This window comes from Salmo salar, chromosome ssa04 (assembly GCF_905237065.1).
Source record: "Salmo salar chromosome ssa04, Ssal_v3.1, whole genome shotgun sequence".
NCBI classification, from domain to species: Eukaryota; Metazoa; Chordata; class Actinopteri; order Salmoniformes; family Salmonidae; genus Salmo; species Salmo salar.
Genome location: NC_059445.1, coordinates 19,683,174 through 19,710,708, shown reverse-complemented (window position 1 = coordinate 19,710,708; position 27,535 = coordinate 19,683,174). Strand labels below are relative to the sequence as shown.

At 43.5% G+C, this 27,535-nt stretch overlaps 3 protein-coding genes across 5 annotated transcripts in view; all 3 read right to left on the bottom strand.

Moving 5' to 3' along the window:
• Window positions 1–27,535, bottom strand: part of LOC106602512 (zinc finger protein 69 homolog) — a 506,109-nt gene that overhangs the window by 106,488 nt on the left and 372,086 nt on the right. The window lies entirely within an intron of this gene.
• Window positions 1–27,535, bottom strand: part of LOC106602426 (zinc finger protein 583-like) — a 61,967-nt gene that overhangs the window by 9,002 nt on the left and 25,430 nt on the right. The gene's annotated exons all lie outside the window — the stretch shown is intronic.
• The window catches only part of LOC106602468 (zinc finger protein 513), a 29,505-nt gene continuing 8,907 nt past the window's right edge, over window positions 6,938–27,535 (bottom strand). Inside the window, exons 3-6 of one of the 2 annotated variants that reach the window (XM_014195137.2) lie at window positions 20,756–20,920; window positions 19,286–19,397; window positions 18,846–18,964; window positions 6,938–8,652 (exon numbers count right to left, since the gene is read on the bottom strand). In XM_014195137.2, the coding sequence (XP_014050612.2) occupies window positions 7,888–8,652; window positions 18,846–18,964; window positions 19,286–19,397; window positions 20,756–20,920 (1,161 nt within the window). In that variant the 3' untranslated portion in view covers window positions 6,938–7,887. Of the gene's footprint in view, window positions 8,653–17,924; window positions 18,965–19,285; window positions 19,398–20,755; window positions 20,921–27,535 lie in introns of those variants that run through there. The other variant, XM_045717565.1, reaches the window with a different exon arrangement.

The window sequence follows — 27,535 nt, the reverse complement described above, 5'->3', positions numbered from 1 at the left end:
GAACACTTTTTTGGTTACTACATGATTCCATATGTGTTATTTCATAGTTGTGTTGTCTTCACTATTATTCTGTAGAAAATAGTAAAAATAAAGAAAAACCCTGGAATGAGTAGGTGTGTCCAAACTTTTGACTGGTACTGTATAGAGAAGACAGGCAGGGTGAGTGTAGACCGCTGTATGTCCGATGCAACGAGCCGTTAGCTAATGAGAGCATGAAACCCTCCAAAATGGAAAGGCATCTGGACACCAAGCATCCAACCCATAAAGATAAGACAGCTGACTTTTTAAAAAGACGTCAATATCTGGAGGCCTCACAAGCTTCATTAAAGAACGTATGCACGGTACAAGAAAAGGCACTTTGCACATCATACCTTGTGGCCCCCCCAAAAAAGCCCACACCAACAAAGAGGATCTCATACTCCCTGCTACGAATGATATGTGCACTGAAATCTTGGGAGAGTCAGCCGCCAACAAACTTAAAACCATACCCCTATCCAATGACACTGTGAGGAGGAAAATCCAGGACATGTCAGACATCAGAGCGCATCAGTGCAAATGGCCATTACGCACTGCAGCTTGATGAATCCACAGATGTGGCTAACCATGCAATTCTAATGGTCTATGTCAGACACGTCTGGGATAATAACTTTGAGGAACAGTTCCTTTTTAGTGCTGATTTGCTCACCACCACCACTGCAGAGGCTGTCTTTAACACAATGGATATGTTCCTGGGCTCTGTGGGACTGGCCTGGGATGGGTGCGTCAGTGTGACCACTGATGGGGAAGCTGCCATGAAGGGAAAGCACTCCGGAGAAGTAAAGCGGATACTGGAGAGAGCACTGAGTGTGACGTGGAACCATTGTTTCCTACACAGGGAGGCATTGGCATCGAAGGACATGGTGCATGAGCTCCACGCCACTCTCCAGGATGTGATCAAGTGTGTCAATTATATCAAAAAGAGTTCCACAAAAAGCTGTTGTTTCCAGGCCTTCTGTAGGGATATGAGGAGCGAGCACCAGCAAGTGCTTTATCATGCAGAGGTCCGCTGGCTTTCCAAGGGTAAAGTGTTGGGTCGCTTTTATGAGCTTCAAGCAGAGATTGCTGTTAAACATCTTGTTAAGCTGCAGGGAAAGTTGAGACTACTTCCCGGAGGAGAACAGGAGACAAGACGACTGGGTACAGGACTCCTTTCGAGTGGAGATGGGAAGAATCACGCTGTCAAGCAACAAAGAGGATCAGCTGGTGGAGCTGTTATTTGACCGCGGACTGAGCATGCGCTTCCCGGAAATGACACTGCCAAAGTTCTGGTGCAGCGTAGTGGGAGAGCATCCTGCTCTCGCCTGTCATGCAATCAGAATCATGCTACTGTTCAGCAGTACCTATCTGTGTGAAAGTGCCTTCTCTGCTATGGCCGTGCTGAAAACGAAAAGCAGAAACAAACTGGACAGCCAGCATGACCTCTGAATTGCCCTGTCAACCATCATCTCAGAGTTCGATAAATGTATAAAACTGAAAAAACACCCCCAGTTTTCCCACTGATAGGCCACGCACACACACACACAATAAATAAACAGGTTAATGAGTTATTGTTCAGTAGGTTAAATATTATTGTTAATTAATTCTGACATTTTATTGAACTGGTTAAAAACATACACCTTTAAAAACATTTTTCAAGGTTGTGAAACTATTCACATGGTAATTGGTGATTATGAAATCCTAATGATTGTTGTTTTTTCTATTTTAAAAACTGGTATGTGTTACTGTTCATTAACATTATTGGACTGGTTTTAATGTCATGTTCTGAGTCTGATAATGTATTACACCCCACTCCTGAAGGGTCACCACTGTGTAGTCATACTTTTTTAACATCATTTTTAACATTATACAAAGCTGCAAAAATGATTGAGGGGACAAAATTAGTCTCCTTAATTTTGTCACTAGAGTCAAATACGTGGTCTCCTAATTAAAATGGCTTATTCACTTTAATTTATAATAAATGTTTTCTCAGTTAATATGGCTGTGTAATGTCTTTCTTTAATACCAAAATAGAAGCCCATTGAGACAGACTCTATTTTGCAAGTGAAGCCTGCCCAAGAAGGCAGCTGCACTACAACATCACAAAATGTAATCATCAACAGTCCATAATATTGGGTCGGGACCGAATTGCCAGGGGCGGAAATCCCGGGGACACGACCCCCCCATCCTGGGAAAAATATGATTTGTCCCCCCCAATATATCACTGAAACATAACTATGTAATTTAAATAATATTAATAATACGCAATGAAAGCAATTGTGCTGATTATAGACACTTAATAGCGCGTTTTTAAGTTTCAAAAGATTGCGACACCCCCACCCTTTGCCTCACAATGGTTTGATCCACTGCCAGTTCCTTAGCTTGCTCCGTAACAGAGAGGCCGTATCTACTGTCTGAAAGGCACTCAATGCACGTAACTGACGTGAGGTTAATCCAGTCAATCGCGCACACACACTAGCTGAATATGCAGAGCTAGCGCGCAAATATTAACTATTAAGCTAGCTAGTACCTATTCCATTTATGTGGCCTCGTCAAAGATGGAATCTTTGCTATCGTCAATTTATTCCGAGATCAGCATGCAGATGATGTAAGTTAGTGCTTCAAAGTCCCTGTGATAAGGTTAGCGATAAACTGAAATCCAAACTGAACAGAACTACACTCTCTTCTAATTTAGCTTTTGCAACGAGACCATTAAATATATTTAAGACAATGGTCTTAAATATATTTAATGGTCTCGTTGCAAAAGCTAAATTGTCGCAAGGGAACTTTTTATTTATTTTATTTCAACTTTATTTAACCCGGGTAGCAAAGATTATAGCAAACACCACTGAAACGGAATTGGTGCTCACTAGCTTTGCAAATTCAGCTATTGTTGGAAGCCAGCCAATATGAAACAAACGATTAAAATTACAAAAGGTTGCAGCATATGTTGTGTAAATGGTGAACTCATACAGCTGTCAACTCTTGTCATTTTAATCCGTTTCACATTTGCTAGCTACCTTATAGATCGAAGTCCATATAGAATGATAGAAGATAAGATGATAGAAGCCCATCTCCTACTGTAAATAACCTACACACTGTGTGTGTGTGTAGCCAGCCAGCCAGATAGAAAAATGGCAGAAAAATAAAAGACGGACATCAGGGTATTTTTCAGTACACCAAAACGCATAGTAAGAACCCTAGTAGCCTAATATCTCAAAGACTAGTTGATAAAATGTTCATAAGAAAGAAGTGAAATGCTAATAGAAATGTTTCACAATGATGTCATTAGGCAGAGCAGGCAAAAGATGGCCCACAGACAGCAGAGTTGGGGACAGATATGCAGGGACAGACTGGCAGAGACAGGGAGTCTCAGGTAAGTTTGTTGAGTCTTTGTTTGGCAACATTATGAAAGGTTCTCATTTTTTTAAACTTGTAAAATAGGGACATAATTGGAAAATGCCATAGATACCCCCACTCTCAACTTAAACTGGTGACTGAACTAAGATTTGTTTAAGGCAATGGTATTGCTGTTTTGATTAATTGTGTAGTTTTGGGTACTGGTAGTTAGGAGTACAGAATGAAATTCTGAACATCATGGCCAATACAGTCATTCAAGGCATTGCAGCTGAGATTAGGTCTCTTCCGATTGTACAATTTTCAGTAATTGTTGATGGTACTCAAGATGTCTCTGGTGCTGAACAGGAGAGTGTCTGCCTGCGTTATGTTGACCATGACCTTGTCTCTCACAGGGAGTTTATTGGGCTATACAGGGTGTCGGAGACAACAGGCGAGGGCGTTGCGAAAGTGGCAACTGATGTGTTGTTGAGGCTCAATTTGCCCATGTCTGGCTTACGTGGGCAGAGCTACGATGGTGCCTCAAACATGGCAGGAAAATACACAGGTGCACAGGCAATTGTGCGGAGGCAGCAGCCATTAGCCCTCTATGTGCATTGTGGAGCACACTGTGTAATCTGATTACACAGGCTGGCTGCACAGCCTCCCCACTGATCCGGGATTCCCTTTCTTGGGTCCATCAGTTAGGTGTCCTCTATGGCCAGTCAGGAAAGTTTAAGAGCATGTTTGAATCAATTGCCACGTCCAAAGATACAAATATGACCACCCTGAAACCCCTATGTCCAACGAGGTGGGCTGTGCGGAATACTGCTATTAGAGCTGTGCTAGGGCAGTATGAGCGGGTACTAAGCAGCCTAGAGGAGATGGCAAAAACTGCATCCAAGACAGCTTCAACTGCCAGTGGCTTATTCGAGCACTTCAGCAAAGGCAAGACTGTGTTGGGCCTCACACTTGCCTCTGCTGTTCGTGGAGAGCTTGAATGTCTAAACATTTCACTGCAGAAGAAAACTCAGACTGTCTCTGGTATGCAGGCTGCAGTCGAGTGTGTGCGGTCATCTCTTAGGGGCAAGAGAAATGACGAAAGCTACCTTGCACTGTATGAGAAAGCAACAACATTGATTGACTCTATTGAATCCATTGACTCCATTGAGACACACTCAAGACGATTTGCTGGCAAAGCAGTGGATCACTATAGGGCAGAATTTTTTTAAGTGTTGGATGGTGTGGAGGTTCAGTTTGGCGACCGTTCTGACCAGGACAGTCTAAACGTCCTGCAAAAGTTGGAAAGAGCGCTTCTCACGGGGGAGTTGGATGAGTCTCTAGATCAGTACCCAGAGCTGAACATAGATTCTCTTTCAGTGCAGATCCCTCTCTTTCACAACAAATACCCCTGTAGCAGCAGTGGAGAGGCAGCAGTGGTCCTCAGGAGGCTTTAGTACATGACAGTACACTTACTAATTATTTATTTCATGTTATTTTATTTAAAATTGCATACTTTGTGTGACATACTTGTCCATAGCTGCGGTTTGAAGAGTTGAGACACAGACTGAAGGATATTTTGGTTGATTTATTTGGGTTATTCATTGAAGTAGTTATTTTGCTTTTAGAACTGTACTTATTTTTAGCTTTTTGTTCTTGTAAAGCTATTGTAGTAGACTCAGGCCAGTGGCACATATTTAATGACTTTATAAATGTATCAGAAAAAGTAAAATTAAAAGGTCAATTCAATACGGAGAACAACTTTGTTATGTTACTCAATGGAGATTATTTTAGACGAGATCACACCATGTTCATTGTATTTACGAAAACTGCCACCTACTGGCCTTTCTTGGTATTGCTGGTTGTAAATACAAATACCTGCAGACATACTGGACTGATAAGGAACACTGCTATAACTATTATTAGTAGTAGTATTATGATGATTTAAACATTTGAACAAGTTGGGACAACCCTTCTGTTAACTACTGTACCTATCAATTATCCAGTAGTAGTAATTATGGTTCCTCAATATACATTTAACATATTATAACGTAGGCTATGTGTTACAGCACTACTTTTGGTGTCCCCCTCAAGAATTGCTCTTGAGAAAATGTAATGTAATTGTCCCCTCCAAAGTTGATGTCAGATTTTCGCCCCTGCGAATTGCCATTGTCAATTTTGGGTCTCCAGGCAAAACCAGTTGAGAACCACTTGTCTAGAATGTCATATGGTATGCTGTAGCGTTATACAGTATATAATGAGGTGGGGCTCAAAACAGCTCTGTCTCACCTGCCATGAATGACGGGTCACCACTGTGTAGTTATACTTTTTACTTTTTTTTTAACATTATACAAAGCTGCAAAAATGATTGAGGGGACAAAATGTATCTCCTTAATTTTGTCACTAGAGTCATACTTTCTGTGGCCCACATCAGAGTCAAATACTTTCTATAGAACAAACTTCACATCAGGATAGGCAACCGAAATAAATATATGTGTGTTATATTAAACAGAGGGAGTAAAATGTAGGCAAGCAATAAACATTTCAGAACAACTACTAGTCGAATAAGACATGGGAGAGATGACGAATTATGGCAAACAGATTTATTTATAGACTAATACATTTGAAACAAATAGCCAAACCGAAAACTGCAGACATTACTAGTGCCTACCCCGCGATCAAACCTCCATAAAAAAATAAAATAAATGCAGTCTAACGTGATCATTGACAGCTGCCTTGAAGGACACAAATCAAAATGCTTTCTGCTACTAAGATCAGTGAAATGTAGGCTAAACTGACAACGGAGTGAAGAGCAGAAATCTCAACTAGCAAGCAAGTCGCATCAATGAAGAATTGAGTGTGGTGTGGGGGGGATTCTGTCAGGGGGAGATTTTCGACACAACACCGGGACGCTAATCTAAATAACAACAATAAAAACGCTAACTAGAAAATTATTCTTGGTCATGTTTATTTCTGTTTACAATGAAAAGAAAGGATTTTATTGGTTTAAGTCATAGCTCAAAGGGTGTGTAGCTGTTCTTTTGAAATATGTGCTGCTTATTACATTACACATAAAATCTCCTAAAATCAGTATCTTTCAAGCTGAGAACAGACTTGTTAATTGTCTAATTTAATTAGGCTGTAATAAACCATGCAATTGGTATATACAGCCTGAAACTAATGTAACATTGTGCAAATGTTCCTTACAAGCAAGAATATTCAATACAATTACATTTGAACTTACACTACACCAGTGATCTGTGCGGTTTGTCCTTCAATTTGCTCGAAATTCAGGACAAATTATCCACAGGAAAGTATTGTTTACCCACATTTTTAGAGCACCATTACTGCCGTTTTAAATTATGATCACCTGGCACGTGCACAAAACCATGTAAACACCTGCGAACTTCAGTTTCATGAATACGTCGCGTGTGCACGTACTTCCGTCTTGTGCACAAGCAAAAAAATCTTGATTGCCACGCACAAAGATCCGTGTTTTGAAGTCGGGTTAATAACACTGTCCTGTTGACATTTTGTCTAAAATGTATACCAACAGAAGGATGAACACCACGGACAATTGGCAGAGTAAGTTCAAATTAACTTTATTAAACATTCTGACTTGCAAAGGGACGGTTTGTCATTATTGAATGTATATGTGCGTGGCGTTTACATAATCTGAAGGCCTCGCCACTTTTCGTGACTAACTTGTTTACAAAGGGAAAGGGGGATACCTATTCAGTTGTACAACTGAATGCCTTTAACTGAAATGTGTCTGAATCAGAGTGGTGCTGGGGGCTGCTTTAATCGACATCCACGTCTTCGGTGCTCGGGGAACAGTGGGTTAACTGCCTTGCTCAGGGGCAGAACAAAATATTTTTTTACCTTGTCAGTTCGGGAAGTCGATCCAGCAACCTTTCGGTTACTGGCCCAACGCTCTAAAGAACAGTGTGTTCGCAAGAATAGAGCAGAAGAGAAAATAATGATAATCAGTTTCTTGATATGCCACACTGGACAGGTGGATGGATTATCTTGGCAAAGTAGAAATGCTCACTAACAGGGATGTAAACAAATTTGTGCACAACATGTTAGAGAAATACGCTTTTTGTGCGTATGGAACATTTCTGGTATCTTTTTCAGCTCATGAAACATGGGACCAACACTTTACATGTTGCATTTATATTTTTGTTCAGTGTACATTACACAAAATCTCCTATTATTGCTATCTTTTGAGCTGAGTGCAGACTCTTTTAGAAAGAACAGTGTGTTAGCAAGAATAGAAAAGATAAAATAATTACTTTATTCCATCTACATCACCTCAGTAAGGTAAATATTCAACTATCCTTGTTCTAGCCTAGGTTTACTCGCTCTCTAAAAACAGTTGACACAAGCCTGTTTCAAATGACAAGTTAACAAAGGGTTAATGAGGGGTATGTGGTTAATTACCCTCTTACCCAAAGACACTTCACATGATAACTATAATATGTCAGATAAAGAATGGTTCTCAGATATCCCCTGTGTACATCTCAAGCCACACTGCTACGATTTCTCCCCATTGTGAACACTCCTATGTCTGATAAGGTTACTCAGGAAGGAGAAGCTCTTGTAACACAGCTTGCACTTGAAGGGCCTCTCCTTGGTGTGAACAGTCTGGTGCTTCTTCACATAGCTCGCCTCAGCGAAGCGCTTCCCACACGTGGGGCAGGCATATGGCTTGTCGGCGTCCGTCCTAATCCGTCCCATCCTGACCCTGTCTGTATTCATGGGGTAACCATGAGGTAGCTGAGGAAGGCTGGACCCAGGCTTTCTATGAACCCAGTCACCAGGCATTAGACACGATCCTGAAGGAGAAGACAGACTTGCTGATAGATTACCACCAGGGGGGTCTCCCACCACTCTCTGTGAAGGCTGAAGCCCAGGGTGACCTGCTCTGTTCATCATGGATACTGTGGTGTTTGTATCATAGGAACAGGAGGGTCTATCTCTATCAGCCCCAGGCCCTGCTTCATCCCTGCACTGAGACTGTGAAGAGAAGGGTCTGGGCTGCAGACTGGATCCTCTGTCTCTCTGATGACCACCAGGACTGAGGTTGTTCAGTACACCTGTCCACTGGTTGTGTTCGGTGTGGTGGTGGTGGAGTCTCGGTCCTTCGTGGTTGGGTCCTGGTCCTAACTCGGGAAGGAAGAGCAACGGCTCCTGATCCAGGGTTCTGATCCGGGGCCAGGGTTTGTGACCAGGTGCTTCAGAGGTCCAGTCTCTCCCGTCAGCAACACTGGACATCAGCAGGTCCTCATGGACCGCAGACTGTAAACACAAATTGTACAGAAGATCATATAAAAGGTTTACATAAGAAACTCTTGCTGTATACACAGAAACATGAAAACATTATATAGCATGCCTCCTCATGCCTTATTGCTATTATCAACTGGTTCCAACATAATTAGAACAGTAAAAATAAGTGATTTGTCATCCTCGTGGTATACTGTCTGATATACCACAGTTTTCAGCCAATCAGCATTCAGGGCTCGAACCACCCAGTTTTATAATAAAATGTAAACCACAGTCAAACCCATCTCTAACACTGTGATTCAAGTATCAATATTGAGCCACTGGAGTTTATTATTTAAAAAAATCTGCAGACCACGTGTAACCATGCCAGCCCAGCCACCCGGACAGCTGATGAAACTGTGGGTTTGCACAACCAAAGAATTTCTGCACAAACTGTCAGAAACCGTCTGAGGGAAGCTCATCTTCGTGCTCGTCGTCCTCACCAGGGTCTCGACCTGACTTCAGTGGGCAAATGCTCATCTTCGATGGCTACTGGCATGCTGGAGAAGTATGCGCTTCACGAATGAATCCCTGTTTCAACTGTACCAGGCAGATGGCACACCAGATAGTGACTGTTTTTCTGATCCACTCCCTTACTCTTTTTAAGGTATCTGTATTCCTAGCAGTGTTGTAGTACCCGAGATCGGTCTCGAGACCACATTTTGAGTGGTTTTCTTGTCTCGGTGTCGCATACATTTGTACTCAGTCTTGACTCTGTCTCAGACAGTGAAGCCTTGTAATTTCTTCCATAGACCAGCAGAGTCCAGCAGAGTACAAAATTCATAATTATCAGCTTCCATTCAGTAAGTGCATAAAACAGGTTTGTTTCTGTATGATATGTTAGATTAAAGAATAAAGACAGACACATCAAGTTCAATAGCCATGTTCAAACATTGTACAAGTCCCTACATACGAGGTCCGGGGAACAGCCCAGCTAGTCGATTACCTGTCAACTAGACTCCGTAACATTATTGTTTCAATAGAAAGTGCAAACATAACAGCACAACATTAAGTTCTTAACAGTCAAGTCATAACAAATGAAAATGCATTACATTTCTTTTTTACTTCAGTTGTCCTCTTCCTGTTATATATATATATATATATATATATATATATATATATATATATATATATATATATATATATATGACGAGTTAACACAGTCCCTTGCCTGTTCGGTGGCTTACACAGCCGACCAACCCGGAAGTAAGTATGGGCTCTGACAGGGGTAGAGTTAGGGCCACGAGCTGGAGAGCTTGGTGGAGTAGAAGCCTCACCCTCAGTTGGCTCATGTTTCAATTCTGCGCCCCTTTCCCTTAGGCCTGGACTGTGATCCAGTTCATCTAGTTGAGTGTATGGTGTGTTCTGGTTTGTTGTCTGCTTTCCTACATGCAGATCGACCCGATTACGACGATGGAGGGACCCACCGACATCCACCAGGTAAGAACGTGGTGCAACTCTCTGTAGACACATGCCCAGCCTCCAAAGTCCTATGTGGTCTCCCGGCAGCGGTTTCATCCTTATTGTTTCACCCACCTCCAGCTCTGGTAGGTCTCGAACAGTCCGGTCGTAGAAGCAGTTAGCGAGCTGCTTTCTGTGTTGCAGTTTGTCTGCGATGCCAACCATAACACAGGGCTCAAGTAGCTTGTTAGCTACGGGGATGGTAGTCTTCAGACAACTGGACAGAAGGCGTTGCACTGGGCTGCTGTCCATGTTTTCAGTGGGTGTGTTCCTCCACTGTAAGATGGCTTTCCATGGGTCATTGCTGTCACGCAAGGCCTTGCGTAACAGTTTTTTTTGCAATCTTGACAGCTGACCCTGCCTTGCCATTTGCCTTTGGGTGCCTTGGAGCGGTCACGTGTGGTCAAACTCCCACTCTGAGGCGAAACGCTTGAACTGTGCAGTGAATTGTGGGCCATTGTCCGTGATGACCTTGTCAGGCTGGCCTTGCAGCGCTTTAGGGCCGTCTCTGCAGACAAGTCAGGGAGCAGTTACATTTCCCAAAAGTCAGAGTAGTGATCAACGATGATAGTCCATTTGTCTGTGGCTGAATAAATCCATGCTGACGATTTGCCAGGCCCTTGAGGGCAGTTCGTGCGACATCATGGTTTCCTTTTGCTGTTCATGAGCATACTCGTTGCATGTGGTACAGCTGCTGAGTCTTTAATTTCTACTTGCATGTTTGGCCAGTATAATGTTTTGCGTGCCTGGCGGTAGCATGCGTCACCTCCAACATAACTGGAGTGTATGCGGGTAAGCATCTCTGGATGTAGTGATTTGGGCATAATGGCCTTCTGACCTCCGAACAAGATTCCATTTTGCACACTGATCTCAACTCGAAAGGTGTCTCCTCTTTCAGGTACGGCCAACCTGTGGGAACCATGGACTTCAGTGACTGTAGGTGTTTGCCCTTGTCAGTGTGTTGCCTGATCTGAGCTAGGCGGTGATCTGTGACGTTTAAGTAGTCTGCCTGATTGATCTGTTGAACATCTTGTTGTTCCTGCTATAGCGAACAGATGGCATGCCGCTGATAGGCAGTGCCTCTGCCTGTACATTGTGCTGTTGCCCTGCTCAGGGTGTTACTGATGTACATCTCTGGGCCTGGCTTGTAGACAGCCTTCAGGCTGTAGTTTTGCAGTGTCAGGCTTCAAAGCATGCTCCTATTGGGCGCGTTGAGAGGTTTACTGAATATGGCAATGAGTGGTTTGTGGTCAGTTTCAGAGGTGACCAGCTCTTGACCATATAAGTAGTGATGGAAGCGCTGGCAGGAGAAGACGATGCTGAGGCACTCTCAATTTGTGCATGGTTTTGTTTGTGGGTTGAGCGCTTTCGAGGCAAACACAACAGGATGGCCTGCATAAGGCAGCATCCAAGTCCACTTTGGCTGGAGTCACTCTGGATTGTGACAGGCTTCGTAACATCGTAGTAGCGCAACACTGACATGGATGAAGCCAGAGATTATCTCCTGCACCGCGGCCTTGTTTTTGGGTAGCCAGTGCCATGGTGTGTCTTTGTCCAGCAGCCGGTGCAGATGCTCACAGACTGCTGATAGGTGTGACATGAACTTTGCAAAACCGATGAGACGCTGCACTCCTTTTGCATCAGACGGGTTTGGCATGTCGAGGATCGCTCTGACTTTGTCTGGATCCGGCTTCAGGCCTTTGGCCAACAGAATGTGGCCATGGAAGTGGACGTCTTTCACCTTGAACTGCGTCTTCTTAAGGCCAAGGCGCAGCTTAACTGATCAATCCCCTGTATTCACAAGTAGCTTGCATTGCAGGAATGCATCTCGGGTGTCCACAAAGGTGAACATTCTGGCCTTGGGAAGCTTGTAAAGGCCATCCTCCAGTGTCGGCATGATGTAGTGGGAGAGTTTCAGTGCTTGGTTCAGATGCTTTGGGTCGATGCAGACCCTCAGCTTCTCTGGCTTTTTCACTATGACCATATTGCTGATCCAGTCAGTTGGTTCAGTCACATATGTCATGTGGCCATCGACCTCATACTTGTCCAGCTGTGCCTTCACATCCAGTTTCATTGCAATGGGCACATTGTGAGGAGCACACTGGACTAGAGAGACGCTCTCATCCAATTCAAAGTGTACTTCCCCAGGTACTGATTCAACGAGCCCGTTGAATACATTGTCATATCTGCTGAGTAGTTGAGGGGTCCTTGCTGGACAAGCTCTGTGATGTGCAGGTCATTTGGTACAGTGAACTGCATCCATCCCGGGCGTTCGCATGTAGAGCGTGAGAGGAGAGGATGTTGACTGGTTTTCACGATCTCAAACTCCAGCTATGGGTCTCAAAGATGCCCATAGAGCTCATTAGCTCTCCTGAGTACACCTTTAGTCTAATATCGCTGGGCAAGAGATGTGTGTCAAGTGCCAGGTTGATTTTTGTCTTTGTAGCTCATTACGTTGTACGTAGCACCGGAATCCAGTTGACATTGTTGCAGCTTGTTGTGTAATCGTAGTGCCACAAACCATTTCTTCCCTCTTGAGTGTACAGCCCCAATGGATTCATGCATGTAAATGTCACTTTCACTGTTCTGAACACTGAGTGACATCAACACAGTGAATATTTCCCTCACTCTCCCTTCTTTTGCTTTTGAGACACTTTTGCAAAGTGATTATTAGTTCCACAAGCTCTGCATGGTTTTCCGTAGGCAGGGCAGTGCTCTTTGTCTCTTGCGTGTGCATTTCCACAGTATTTGCATGCTATGGGCTGTCTGTGTTCACCGTTTGTGGTGAATTACTCTGCCTCGATTGGTTTTGTCTGAATGTTTGCCTGGCAACAGCGTGAACAGTATCAACGTCGGTGCGTTGGGTTTCGATTTCCATTGCTCTCATTCTCATGTCAGTGACCTCGGCAGTGCGGCACATTTCAATGGCAGTTACTAATGTTAAGCCTCTCTCTCTTAGTAGACGCCGGCGCATGTCTTCATTTGCAATTCCCAGGACTATTTTTGTCACGAATCAGCTAATCTTTCAATCCCCTGTATTCACAAGTAGCGGCTCTTTCTCTCAAACAGGTTACAAAGTCGTTTACTGACTCACCCTCTTCCTGTTTGCAGCTTCCAAAAACGAACCGCTCCTAAATGACGTTCCTGGCGGGTTTGAAGTAATTCTCCAATGCATCCAGTATGGCCTTTCCATCACCCTGTTGTTGTGCTGTGAGGGGGAGATTGTGCAAGTAGATGTGCCTGGAATCGCTGCCCATTAAACTCCTCAGTTGCCACTTGGACCTCATTGGGTTTTTCATGTAGACCGGTCGCCAGCGCATAGTCCTTGAATTCATCCCTGAAGTTGCCCCAATTAGTATTCCAGTCCCCTGTGAGAACCATGGGTTTTGGTGGCAGAATGTTCACTGCCATAGCGATGGAATAGATCTCTTTGCCTTCAGCCATCGAGGTAGGTAGTGATGCTAACTAGCCAGCTAACAACAAGTTGATCAGTGGTGTGACGAACATTGGCAGTAGGAAACGACGTGTGTTCGCATATGGAACGTAACTGCGCCAACACTGTACTTTGCTACAAAAATAACAAACGTGTGGTTTTTCGAGACACTTCTGATATCATACAGAAACATGGTATGTTAGATTAAAGAATAAAGACAGACACAAATGTCAAGTTCAATAGCCATGTTCAAGCATTGTACAAGTCCCTACATAAGGGGGGCTGGGGAACAACCCAGCTAGTCGATTACCTATCAACTAGACTCCATAACACGCTTTGCCAGGCCAAATATATACCCTCCTTTCTTGAAACATTAATACCTGCAGTCTTTATATCTATTATAGACATGTTTGCACAGTGGCGAACCTGTTGGACTTTCAGTTGTGTGACAGGTTCGTGATGCGGAAAGGACAGCAATGGTAATACCAGCGCACTCATGTAGGAGTACACTTTTGGGCATTTCGTATATTCACTTCTTAATCCCCATTGACGCCTATCAAAGTAGTGTAGCGGAGGTATACGACTTATCAGTTATGTAGTACAATAGAGAGATCATGCACAAAGTAGCCTACACAATCGCAAAGTATGTGAAATATATTCACAAGCGCGCCGCACAGCCTAGTTTCAGAAGGATATCATCTGCAGGCAGCAAGAGCGTACAGCTCTCAACTGGTTTTGGCATGGAGCAGGTCGCATAAGAACGACATCGGTAGCCGGTAGGGTAGGTAGGAAAGACGTTTCAACTTATGATCTACAAGTAAATGGGTATGCAAACCAGGTATTGAAAAAGTCTTAGTAGGCTATTTCTGATGCACAATTCAGTCATCATGCCCACCCAATCAGATTGAGCAAAAAAAGTATTTATTATTATTACAAAAATACTCCTCACCTTAAATATATATATTTCCCCCACCCCCCCAGACCTCAAATGGTCTCAGGATGTGGTTTAAGCATTGTTGTGGACTGAGAACATCACATTTTAGTTTTTTCTGTAACAAAAAAAAGTGTGATTGAGAGTGCAAATCTTAAAAATATATAGGAATACTAATTAAAAACCATAGGAAAACATAGGGTGCCTTGCCTCCGCTGGGCAGGCCGTTTGGGAAAATTGGAGTATGCACACTTCTCCAGGCATCACTACATAGGGCCGATGGAAAGACGGCAGTCACACACAGCATGATGTTAAAGATAAGCCGTCAATTCACACTGACATAATAAGCCAGTAGTTCCCAATCATAAGGGTACAAAAACACAACCATTAGGCAAAGCATTTCCTAATCGAAATGTACAACTACTACTTCCCATTGCAAAAAACATTTCACACACAAAGTAACCGGTGAACTAAAGTTAAATGCAACAATGTTTCACACAAGTTATTTTCAAAGAAATGGCTAAGAAAAGAAAGTGAGCTCCAATAAAAAAAACTGTAACACTCACCAGATGATGATCATTTGAAACTTAACTTCTTGTTGAAAGTTATTCTTGAAAAGTGAGAAGCTAACAAATTAGCAACAACCTCTTCAATAACAACTGCTGCAGCCACTGCAAACTAGCCTACAACAAAAGATAGCTGGCTAGACCTTGAGAACTACTGCTCCCTATTGCGGAGTGACCTGCTGGTCCCACCCATTACAATTCAAAATGTGATTGGTTGATTCCACTGTCACACAAATGTTGACCTTATACAGTTGAATGGCAGATCCTTTCTGTCTTCTGGTGGCCTAGCCAATGGCTTACTTAGCTAGCTAGATTTATCTCCCCAGAGACCACCAAAGAAAAATCCTGATTGGATCTTTTTTCTCTTCAGTGTTAACCATTTCCTTTCCAACAAAAATGTTATAGATTAAATCAATATCATTGAAAATAATATAATTAGAATTATTATTATCATTGTAAATACTCGGGCTCCCGAGTGGAGCAGCAGTCTAAGGCACTGCATCTCAGTGCTTGAGGCGTCACTACAGACACCCTGGTCCAATTCCAGGCTGTATCACAACCAGCCGTGATTGGGAGTCCCATAGGGCGGTAGGCCATCATTTGTAAATAAGAGTTTGTTCTTAACCGACTTGCCTAGTTAAATAAAGGTTACAGTTTAAAAATCCTTAGGCGTAGAAGGTCTTCATTGTTTGGGTTAGTAATAATTTCTAGAGTGGCTTTATTTTCCCTCAGCATGTATTTCTTTCACCTTTCTGAATGTTTAAAGAATTCATATGTTCTTCTGAAATATGAACACATAAATACTGGATATTTTGAACTCTTACAATGGTGGAGATTTGACAAAATTACAATCATGGTGTTGAATTGGACTCTAATTTTTCTGGTCTTGATTCGGACTCAATTTTCTCTGGTCTTGGTCTTGAATCGGTCTCACTTTAGGTGGTCTCGAACACAACACTGATTCCTAGTCATGTGAAATCCTTAGATTAGGGATTAATGAATTGATTTATATTAACTGATTTCCTTAACTTTAATTCAGTAAAATATTGTTGCGTTTATTTTTATTCAGTGTAGAATAACTTCTGTAAATCTGGTAATCTCGCTTTGATAAAATAAACGTTGGAAAAGGTTCAACATTACACATTACTACTTTATTTAATGTAAACATTAATTAAGGCACTATCATTTCCTTATTATAAAACACCAGCATCAACCTGAAAGGGACAGTTTGTCACTCTTCATCAGTGAAGCATTTGTACAGACACCATCACCATATCATGTACTCTGCCTCATCATACTCATTATTTCCTCTGTTCACCTCATCCAGTTCCCTACTACATCCAAAACCAACAGAATTAACTATAAACTAACTAGTACTACATTACATGTCTCTACACACTATACAGTGAGGGAAAAAAGTATTTGATCCCCTGCTGATTTTGTACGTTTGCCCACTGACAAAGAAATGATCAGTCTATAATTTGAATGGTAGGTTTATTTGAACAGTGAGAGACAGAATTCCAGAAAAATGCATGTCAAAAATGTTATAAATTTATTTGCATTTTAATGAGGAAAATAAGTATTTGAACCCCTCTCAATCAGAAATATTTCTGGCTCCCAGGTGTCTTTTATACAAGTAATGAGCTGAGATTGGGAGTGCTCCTAATCTCAGTTTGTTACCTGTATAAAAGACACCTGTCCACAGAAGCAATCAATCAGATTCCAAACTCTCCACCATGGCCAAGACCAAAGAGCTCTCCAAGGATGTCAGGGACAAGATTGTAGACCTACACAAGGCTGGAATGGGCTACAAGACCATCGCCAAGCAGCTTGGTGAGAAGGTGACAACAGTTGGTGCGATTATTCGCAAATGGAAGAGACACAAAAGAACTGTCAGTCTCCCTCGGCCTGGGGCTCCATGCAAGATCTCACCTCGTGGAGTTGCAATGATCATGAGAACGGTGAGGAATCAGCCCAGAACTACACGGGAGGATCTTATCAATGATCTCAAGGCAGCTAGGACCATAGTCACCAAGAAAACAATTGGTAAAACACTACGCCGTGAAGGACAGAAATCCTGCAGCGCTCGCAAGGTCCCTCTGCTCAAGAAAGCACATATACAGGCCCACCTGAAGTTTGCCAATGAACATCAATGATTCAGAGGACAACTGGTGAAAGTGTTGTGGTCAGATGAGACCAAAATGGAGCTCTTTGGCATCAACTCAACTCGCCGTGTTTGGAGGAGGACCCCAAGAACACCATCCCCACCGTCAAACATGGAGGTGGAAACTTTATGCTTTGGGGGTGTTTTTCTGCTAAGGGGACAGGACAACTTCACCGCATGAAAGGGACGATGGACAGGGCCATGTACCGTCAAATCTTGAGTGAGAACCTCCTTCCCTCAGGCAGAGCATTGAAAATGGGTCGTGGATGGGTATTCCAGCATGACAATGACCCAAAACACATGGCCAAGGCAACAAAGGAGTGGCTCAAGAAGAAGCACATTAAGGTCCTGGAGTGGCCTAGCCAGTCTCCAGACCTTAATCCCATAGAAAATCTGTGGAGGGAGCTGAAGGTTCGAGGTGCCAAGCGTCAGCCTCGAAACCATAATGACTTGGAGAAGATCTGCAAAGAGGAGTGGGACAAAATCCCTCCTGAGATGTGTGCAAACCTGGTGGCCAACTACAAGAAACGTCTGACCTCTGATTGCCAACAAGGGTTTTTCCACCAAGTACCAAGTCATGTTTTGCAGAGGGGTCAAATACTTATTTCCCTCATTAAAATGCAAATCAATTTATAACATTTTTGACGTGTTTTTCTGGATTTTTTTGTTATTCTGGCTCTCACTGTTCAAATAAACCTACCATTAAAATTATAGACTGATCATTTCTTTGTCAGTGGGCAAACGTACAAAATCAGCAGGGGATCAAATACTTTTTTCCCCTCACTGTACATGGGCGGTGTGCATTTTCTGCTGGTGTATCCTGAGAGAGCTCCTCTCGGAGAACCTCTTCCCACAGTGCGTACAGGCGAACGGCCTTTCTCCCGTGTGGACCTTCAGGTGCCTCTTCAGCTGGGGCTGGCGGGAGAACCTCTTCTCACACTGGGGGCAGCTGTAGGGTTTCTCCCCTGTGTGGACTCTCTGGTGCCTCTTCAGGTGGCCAGCCTGGGCAAAGCGCATGTGACACTGGCTACAGCTGAACGGTTTCTCCCCCGTGTGCATCCTCTGGTGGATCTCCACGTGTTTGGGGAAACTGAAGGCTTTCCCACAGAATGAACACGGGAAGCGCTTCTCTTTGCCACCAGATCTACTGATGGCGTTACTACTACTGTCATTTGTCATCGGGCTTGTGTAGCTATTTAGTGTTGAGACACTGGTATTGTCTGAGGTCTGGTTTAACAGGAGGAGAGTGTGAGGAGGATGAAGGCCAGGGAGTGTCTGTGTTGTCACAGGGTCCATGTTCCAGTTGATAGATTCTATATAAGGCAGGCTGAAGGCAGCACCTGTTAGGGGGTTAAGCTGAGGCACCATCAGTCTCTCTGAATCACAACTATAGGAGCAGGACGGAGCATCGCTAGCCGAGTCTGTGTCTGTTCTCTTTCGCTGCATAGGGACACCTCCCCGTCCCCGCAGACCAAATCTACACCTCGTCCTGGTCTCAGCCAGTCTGTTGTCATGGAGACTAAATTCAGTTGGTGTTTTGTGTTCGACTGTCTGGTTGTGGTTAACAGTGTTGTTCCCCAGCCCAGAGTTGAGGACGCTGTCCCATCCACTGACCTCGCCTCTGGTCCTGGCCTGCTCAGTGATGTCATCCTCTCGGCCCTTAGCTGCACCAGTCTGGGTCTGGGAATCGAAGATGGCCGCACAGTCTCCTCTTTTAGCCTCCATCCAATCACCTGCAGGAAGAGTTTCGAAAATAGACTTTACAAATATGGAAGAGAGAACTCTACATATGGATTTGTTTGCTGGTCAAGTTCATGTTTTTTTTATTTTACCAGGTAAGTTGACTGAGAACACATTCTCATTTACAGCAACGACCTGGGGAATAGTTACAGGGGAGAGGAGGGGGATAAATGAGCCAATTGTAAGCTAATGTAAATGTAAACATAAGTTGTATTGATTTCATTTTTTGAATGAAGAAAAATAATAGCCAGGTGCATCACTATTCCCATTGAAGATCTATTACTGTATGAAGGCTATAAGTATTTCTCCCTTACCTTGCTCCCCCATCTTTAGTCCACTCAGCAGATCAATGTTCTCTGGTCCATCTTCTATTGTCTCCTCTTTGACCAGCTGCAGATCAGGCTTCCCATCCTCCATGTCTACTGACTGTAAGAGATACAGAATGAGAGGATGTTGGATCAAGACATCTGGGTAACACTTTACTTGACACCTAGCATCATAACACGGTCATAAGTGTTATGTTATAACAGCTGACATGACAAGTTATGGTCATAACACTGTCATAGCACATACTCAGACCTCTTGTGACATATTGCATTATTTTATGGCTGGTTATGACACCTACATAAGAGTGTCAAACCACACAAATCCTACCTAGAACATTTTCTGAATTTGACCATATTAAATGATTATTGTAATTGTGCACACATTGATGTCAGACATGCACCTTCCCCAATGCGCTGTTGCTGATGACTGGGATGAATGCAGGAGCAGATTTCAGGAGCAGGACAAGACACCCTCTTTTTGACTGACATAAGGGCATGTACGTGATAAGCCTATCTGGCTTACATGATTCTGACCATACTGGTCATAATGCTTCATGACAGTGTCAGTGTATTTTCTACAAGTTCCTTAAAACAAAAACATGACAACAACAAAGGATGTACGAAAACATTCAAAAATAAAAACTTGACAAACTTGGCAAAAAACACAGTTGAATAAATGTGGGTTTTGACATTTATGTGCCATACAATAATGTAATATTCAGTTCCCGCTCAGCCCAGTCAAAACTGTTCGCTGCTCTGGCACCCCAATGGTGGAACAAGCTCCCTCACGACGCCAGGACAGCGGAGTCAATCACCACCTTCCGGAGACACCACCTCTTTAAGGAATACCTAGGATAGGATAAAGTAATCCTTCTAACCCCCCCCCTTAAAAGATTTAGATGCACTATTGTAAAGTGGTTGTTCCACTGGATATCATAAAGGTGAATGCACCAATTTGTAAGTCGCTCTGGATAAGAGCGTCTGCTAAATGACTTAAATGTAAATGTAATGTAAATGTAATATGTCACAACAGGTGTAAATGTGTCATGACAGTGTTATGACCATATGACCGTGTCATAACGTTACGATGCTAGGTGTCAAGTAAAGTGTTACCAAAATTTGATATTTGCACCCTGCTATGGAGCATCTCTGATTTGGCAATGAGAGATTGTTATGAGTACTATGCAAACATGTTAGTTGATTTGTTTACTTCACACTCTCTTTAATGGTTTGATCATTTAAAGGCATGGTCCCATACTTTAGACAAAATTAATCAAGACCTGAGCTCGTATCTACAAAGCGTCTCAGAGTGGAAGTGCTGATCGACTTGTCGACATAATGAATAAGACTATGATCTAAAAGGTAAAACTGATCCTAGATCAGCACTCCTACTCTGAGAGGCTTTGTGTATACGGGCCCTGACCTAAAACCATTCAGACAGTAGTTTAGTGGGCTCACCTCAGTGAGACTGTGTGTGGTCCTGTGCTGCTCAGCTGGTTCCTCTGTGGGTTCAGGAGGAGGTGTAGTCTGGTTGTCCTCCATGACCATGGTCCCCTCAGGGTTCCCCAGACCCTCCTCACAGCCCTCCTCCTTCACCAGCAGCACCTCTGGACCCTCCTCCTCCTGGAAGAGAGAGGTGATACCAATTACACAGACATACACTCCCTCAGGTACGTACACACAGATAATAAAGTGTTTACCCATCCCCACTACGTTTGAGTCCTATACGGTAGTTACAGAATTACTTTGTTGTTAAATACATCATGGTGGACATAAATGATGTGGGTAAAAATAAGTCAATTGTGATAAGTCAAGTCAACATCAGACAAATTGGACAACTATTTTGACGTGTACAGTAGGTGTTTGCTAGTGTGTAGGTATATTTAGTAAGTCAATGGTTATAAAGCACTGTCTGGTGTATGCAGAATAGGGTGAGATCAGATATGATGTATACTAAAGATGTGGACACCAAGGAACTTGAAGCTCTCAACCTGCTCCACTACAGTCCCGTCGATGAGAATGGGGGCATGCTCGACCCTCCTTTTCCTGTAGTCCACAATCATCTCCTTTGTCTTGATCACGTTGAGGGAGAGGTTGTTGTCTCTGACCTCCTCCCTGTAGGCTGTCTCATTGTCGGTGATCAGACCTACCACTGTTGTCGTCAGCAAACTTAATGGTGGTGTTGGAGTCGTGCTTGACCATGCAGTCATGGGTGAACAGGGAGTACAGCACCCACCCGAGGGGCCCCCGTGTTGAGGATCAGTGTGGCAGATATGTTGTTACCTACCGTTGCCACCTGGGGGCGGCCCTTCAGGAAGTCCAGGATCCAATTGCAGAGGGAGGTGTTTAGTGCCAGGGTCCTTAGCTTAGTGATGAGCTTTGAGAGCTCTATGGTGTTGAATGCAAAGCTGTAGTCAATGAATAGCATTCTCACATAGGTGTTCCTTTTGTCCAGGTGGGAAAGGGCAGTGTGGAGTGCAATAGAGATTGCGTCATCTGTGGATCTGTTGGGGTGGTATGCAAATTGGAATGGGTCTAGGGTTTCTGGGATAATGGTGTTGTGAGCCATGACCAGCCTTTCAAAGCACTTCATGGCTACACACGTGAGTGCTACGGGTTGGTAGTCATTTAGGCCGGTTACCTTGGTGTTCTTGGGCACAGGGACTATGGTGAATCGGTCAGGGACAGGTTGAAAATGTCAGTGAAGACTTGCCAGTTGGTCAGCGCATGCTCGGAGTACATGTCTTGTTAATCCGTCTGGCTCTGCGGCCTTGTGAATGTTGACCTGTTTAAAGGTCTTACTCATATTGGCTACGGAGTGTGTGATCACACAGTCGTCCGGAACAGCTGGTGCTCTCATGCTTGCCTCCAAGCGTGCATAGAAGTAATTTAGCTCGTCTGGTAGGCTCGTGTCGCTGGGCAGCTTGTGGCTGTGCTTCCCTTTGTTGTCCGTAATAGTTTGCAAGCTCTGACGAGCGTCGGAGCCGGTATAGTAGGATTCAATCTTAGTCCTTCCTGTACTGACGCTTTGCCTTTTTGATGGTTGGTCGGAGGGCATAGCAGGATTTCTTATAAGTGTTAGAGTCCCAATCCTTGAAAGCGGCAGATCTACCACTTAGCTCAGTGCGGATGTTGCCTGTAATCCATGGCTTCTGGTTGGGGTATGTACGTACGGTCACTGTGGGGACGACGTCAGATGTACTTATTGATGAAGCCAGTGACTGATGTGGTGTACTCCTCAATGCCGGAAGAATCCCGGAACATATTCTAGTCTGTGCTAGCAAAACAGTCCTGTAGCTTAAGCATCTGCATCGTCTGACCACTTCCATATTGAGCGAGTCACTGGTACTTCCTTCTTTAGTTTTTGCTTGAAAACAGCAATCAGGAGGATAGAATTATGGTCAGATTTGCCAAGTGGAGGGCGAGGGAGAGCTTTGTACACGTCTCTGTGTGTGGAGTATAGGTGGTCTAGAGTTTTTTTTGTTTGTCTTTTTTCTCTGGTTGCACATGTAACACACTGTTAGAAATGAGGTAAAACAGATTTAAGGTTCCCTGCATTAAAATCCCCGACCACAAGGAGTGCCGCCTCTGGATGAGCATTTTCTTGTTTGCTTATGGCCATTTGCAACGTGTTGAGTGTGGTCTTAGTGCCAGCATCGGTTTGTGGTGGTAAATAGACAGCTACGAAAAATATAGATAAAGTCTCCTGGTAAATAGTGCTTATCATGATACTCTACCTCAGGCGAGCAAAACCTCAAGACTTCCTTAATATTATATTTTGTGCACCAGCAGTTATTGACAAATCGACACAAACTGACACCCCTTGTCTTACCGGAGACAGCTGTTCTATCTTGCCAATGCCCGGAAAACCCAGTCGTTCAACCATGACTCGGTGAAACATAAGATATATTACAGTTTAATGTCCCATTGTTAGGATAGTCTTGATCGGATATCATGTAGTTAATTATCCAATGATTGCACGTTGGCTAATAGGACTTATGGTGGGGGGATTACTCACTCGCTGTCAGATTCTTACAAGGAACCCCGACCTACGTCCCCTATATCTCCATCTCTTCTTCATGCGAATGACGGGGATTTGGGCCATGTTCGGCGTCTTAAGTAAATCCTTTGCATCTGACATGTTAAAGAAAAAATATTTGTCCAGTACCAGGTGAGTAATCGCTGTTATGATATGCTCCTTTCGGTCATAAGAGACGGTGGCAGAAACATTATGTACAAAATAACTTTCAAATAACGCAAAAAACACACACAATAGCACAATTGGTTAGGAGCCCGTAAAACTGCAGCCATCTCCTCTGGCACCATGTGTGCTGAGGTTTTTTGATTTTTTTAATCCATTTTAGAATAAGGCTGTAACGAAACAACATGAGGAAAAAGTCAAGGGGTCTGAATACTTTCCGAAGGCACTGTACAGTGGGGGAAAAAAGTATTTGATCCCCTGCTGATTTTGTACGTTTGCCCATTTACAAAGAAATGATCAGTCTATCATTTTAATGGTAGGTTTATTTGAACAGTGAGACAGAATAACAACAAAAATATCCAGAAAAACGCATGTCAAAAATGTTATAAAATGATTTGCATTTTAATGAGGGAAATAAGTATTTGACCCCTTTGCAAAACATGACTTAGTACTTGGGGGCAAAACCCTTGTTGGCAATCAGAGGTCAGACATTTCTTGTAGTTGGCCACCAGGTTTGCACACATCTCAGGAGGGATTTTGTCCCACTCCTCTTTGCAGATCTTCTCCAAGTCATTATGGTTTCGAGGCTGACGCTTGGCACCTCGAACCTTCAGCTCCCTCCACAGATTTTCTATGGGATTAAGGTCTGGAGACTGGCTAGGCCACTCCAGGACCTTAATGTGCTTCTTCTTGAGCCACTCCTTTGTTGCCTTGGCCGTGTGGTTTGGGTCATTGTCATGCTGGAATGCCCATCCATGACCCATTTTTAATGCCCTGGCTGAGGGAAGAGGTTCTCACCCAAGATTTGACGGTACATGGCCCCGTCCATCGTCCCTTTGATGCGGTGAAGTTGTCCTGTCCCCTTAGCAGAAAAACACCCCCAAAGCATAATGTTTCCACCTCCATGTTTGACGGTGGAGATAGTGTTCTTGGGGTCATAGGCAGCATTCCTCCTCCTCCAAACATGGCGAGTTGAGTTGATGCCAAAGAGCTCCATTTTGGTCTCATCTGACCACAACACTTTCACCCAGTTGTCCTCTGAATCATTCAGATGTTCATTGGCAAACTTCAGACGGGCATGTATATGTATTCTTGAGCAGAGGGACCTTGCGGGCGCTGCAGGATTTCAGTCCTTCACGGCGTAGTGTGTTACCAATTGTTTTCTTGGTGACTATGGTCCTAGCTGCCTTGAGATCATTGACAAGATCCTCCCGTGTAGTTCTGGGCTGATTCCTCACCGTTCTCATGATCATTGCAACTCCACGAGGTGGGATCTTTCATGGAGCCCCAGGCAGAGGGATACTGACAGTTCTTTTGTGTTTCTTCCATCTGCGAATAATCGCACCAAATGTTGTCACCTTCTCACCAAGCTGCCTGGCGATGGTCTTGTAGCCCATTCCAGCCTTGTGTAGGTCTACAATCTTGTCCCTGACATCCTTGGAGAGCACTTTGGTCTTGGTCATGGTGGAGAGTTTGGAATCTGATTGGTTCTGTGGACAAGTGTCTTTTATACAGGTAACAAGCTGACATTAGGAGCACTCCCTTTAAGAGTGTGCTCCTAATCTCAGCTCGTTACCTGTATAAAAGACACCTGGGAGCCAAAAATCTTTCTGATTGAGAGGGGATCAAATACTTATTTCCCTCATTAAAATGCAAATCAATTTATAACATTTTTGACATGCGTTTTTCTGGATTTCTTTGTTATTCTGTCTCTCACTGTTCAAATAAACCTACCATTAAAATTATAGACTGATCATTTCTTTGTCAGTGGGCAAACGTACAAAATCAGCAGGGGCTCAAATACTTTTTTCACCCACTGTATATGCCTTATATCACACAATGTCTGGATGCAATATTCTACCCAGGAATATTCAACACTAATACATCTGAAATACATCTATTCCAAATACATCTGTGGATCTTTTCTGTTGACAACAATAAAAATGTATCTTTGTCTGTAATGCAGGGTTTGATCTAAACGATCTACTTTTTATGTTGTAGAGTGGAATAGCTCCTCTCTGAGAACCTCTTCCCACAGTGTGTCCAGGCAAACATCCTCTCTCCCTTGGGGACCTTCTGGTGCATCTTCAGCTGGTGCATGTGGTAGAACCTCTTCTCACACTGGGGGCAGACAAACGATTTCTCACCTGTGTGAACCATCTGGTGGATCGCCACCTTCTGGGGGCAGCTGAAGCCTTTGTTACAGAACATGCAGAGGAACCGTTCCACTTCACTATTGCCTGTTGTGGCTCCCCCTCCTGAGGCTGGGCTTTAGCTCTGTTGTTTTTATGTCAATACCTGATCGAAAAGGACGTTCCCGGTTGACTCAGAAGGCCCCATCGATATGGACACTGGGTCGTAATGCCTGAGTGAGTAAGTGGGTCGCAACTCCTGGATTCGTCTAAGCTTTCCCTGTAATCGAAGAAATCTCTGCCCTTTATTTGTGGTGCAACAGAAATAAAAATTATAACAAATGCGCTTTCTCCCACGTTGGATAGCGGTTGCTGTCCGCGGTTCAGAAACATCAGTGCGCTGTTGAATTGGCTCCTTTTCCTAGACCATGTTGCTACAGTTGAAATCGGAATTTTACATACACTTAGGTTGGAGTCATTAAAACCCGTTTTTCAACCACTCCACAAATTCCATGTTAACAAACTATAGTTTTGGCAAGTCGGTGAGGACATCTACTTTGTGCATGACACAAGTAATTTTTCCAACAATTCTTTACAGACAGATTATTTCACTGTATCACAATTCCAGTGGGTCAGAAGTTTACATACACTAAAAGTGTCTTTGGAAAATTCCAGAAAATTACGTCATGGCTTTAGAAGCCTTCTGATAGGCTAATTGACATCATTTGAGTCAACTGGAGGTGTAACTGTGGATGTATTTCAAGGCCTACTTTCAAACTCAGTGCCTCTTTGCTTGACATCATGGGAAAATCAAAAGAAATCAGCCAAGACCTGAGAAAACAAATTGTAGATGTGTGAACAAGTGGTTCATCCTTGGGAGCAATTTCCAAACGCCTGAAGGTACCATGTTCATCTGTACAAACAATAGTACGCAACTATAAACACCATGGGACCACGCAGCCGTCATTCCGCTCAGGAAGGAGACGTTCTGTCTCCTAGAGATGAACGTACTTTGGTGCGAAAAGTGCAAATCAATCCCAGAACAACAGCAAAGGACCTTGTGAAGATGCTGGAGGAAACAGGTACAAAAGTATCTATATCCACAGTAAAACGAGTCCAATATCGACATAACCTGAAAGGCTGCTCAGCAAGGAAAAAGACACTGCTCCAAAACCGCCATAAAAAAGCCAGGCTACGGTTTGCAACTGCACATGGGGAAAAATATTGTACTTTTTGGAGAAATGTCCTCTGGTCTGATGTAACAAAAATAGAACTGTTTGGCCATAATGACCATTGTTAAGAAAAAGGGGGATGCTTGCAAGCCGAAGAACACCATCCCAACTGTGAAGCACGGGGGTGGCAGCGTCATGTTGTGGGGGTGCTTTGCTGCAGGAGGAACTGGTGCACTTCAAAATAGATTATCATGAGGGAGGAACATTTTGTGGATATATTGAAGCAACATCTCAAGACATCAGTCAGGAAGTTAAAGCTTGGTCGCAAATGGGTCTTCCAAATGGACAATGACCCCAAGCATACTTCCAAAGTTGTAGGAAAAATGGATTAAGGACAACAAAGTCAGGGTATTGGAGTGGCCATCACAAAGCCCTGACCTCAATCCTATAGAAAGTTAGTGGGCAGAACTGAAAAAACATGTGCGAGCAAGGAGGCCTACAAACCTGACTCAGTTACACCAGCTCTGTCAGGAGGAATGGGCCAAATTTCACCCAACTTATTGTGGGAAGCTTGTGGAAGGCTACCTAAAATGTTTGACCCAAGTTAAACAATTTAAAGGCAATGCTACCAAATACTAATTGAGTGTGTAAACTTCTGACCCACTGGGAATGTGATGAAAGAAATAAAAGCTGAAATAAATCATTCTGACATTTCACATTCTTAACCTGTTGG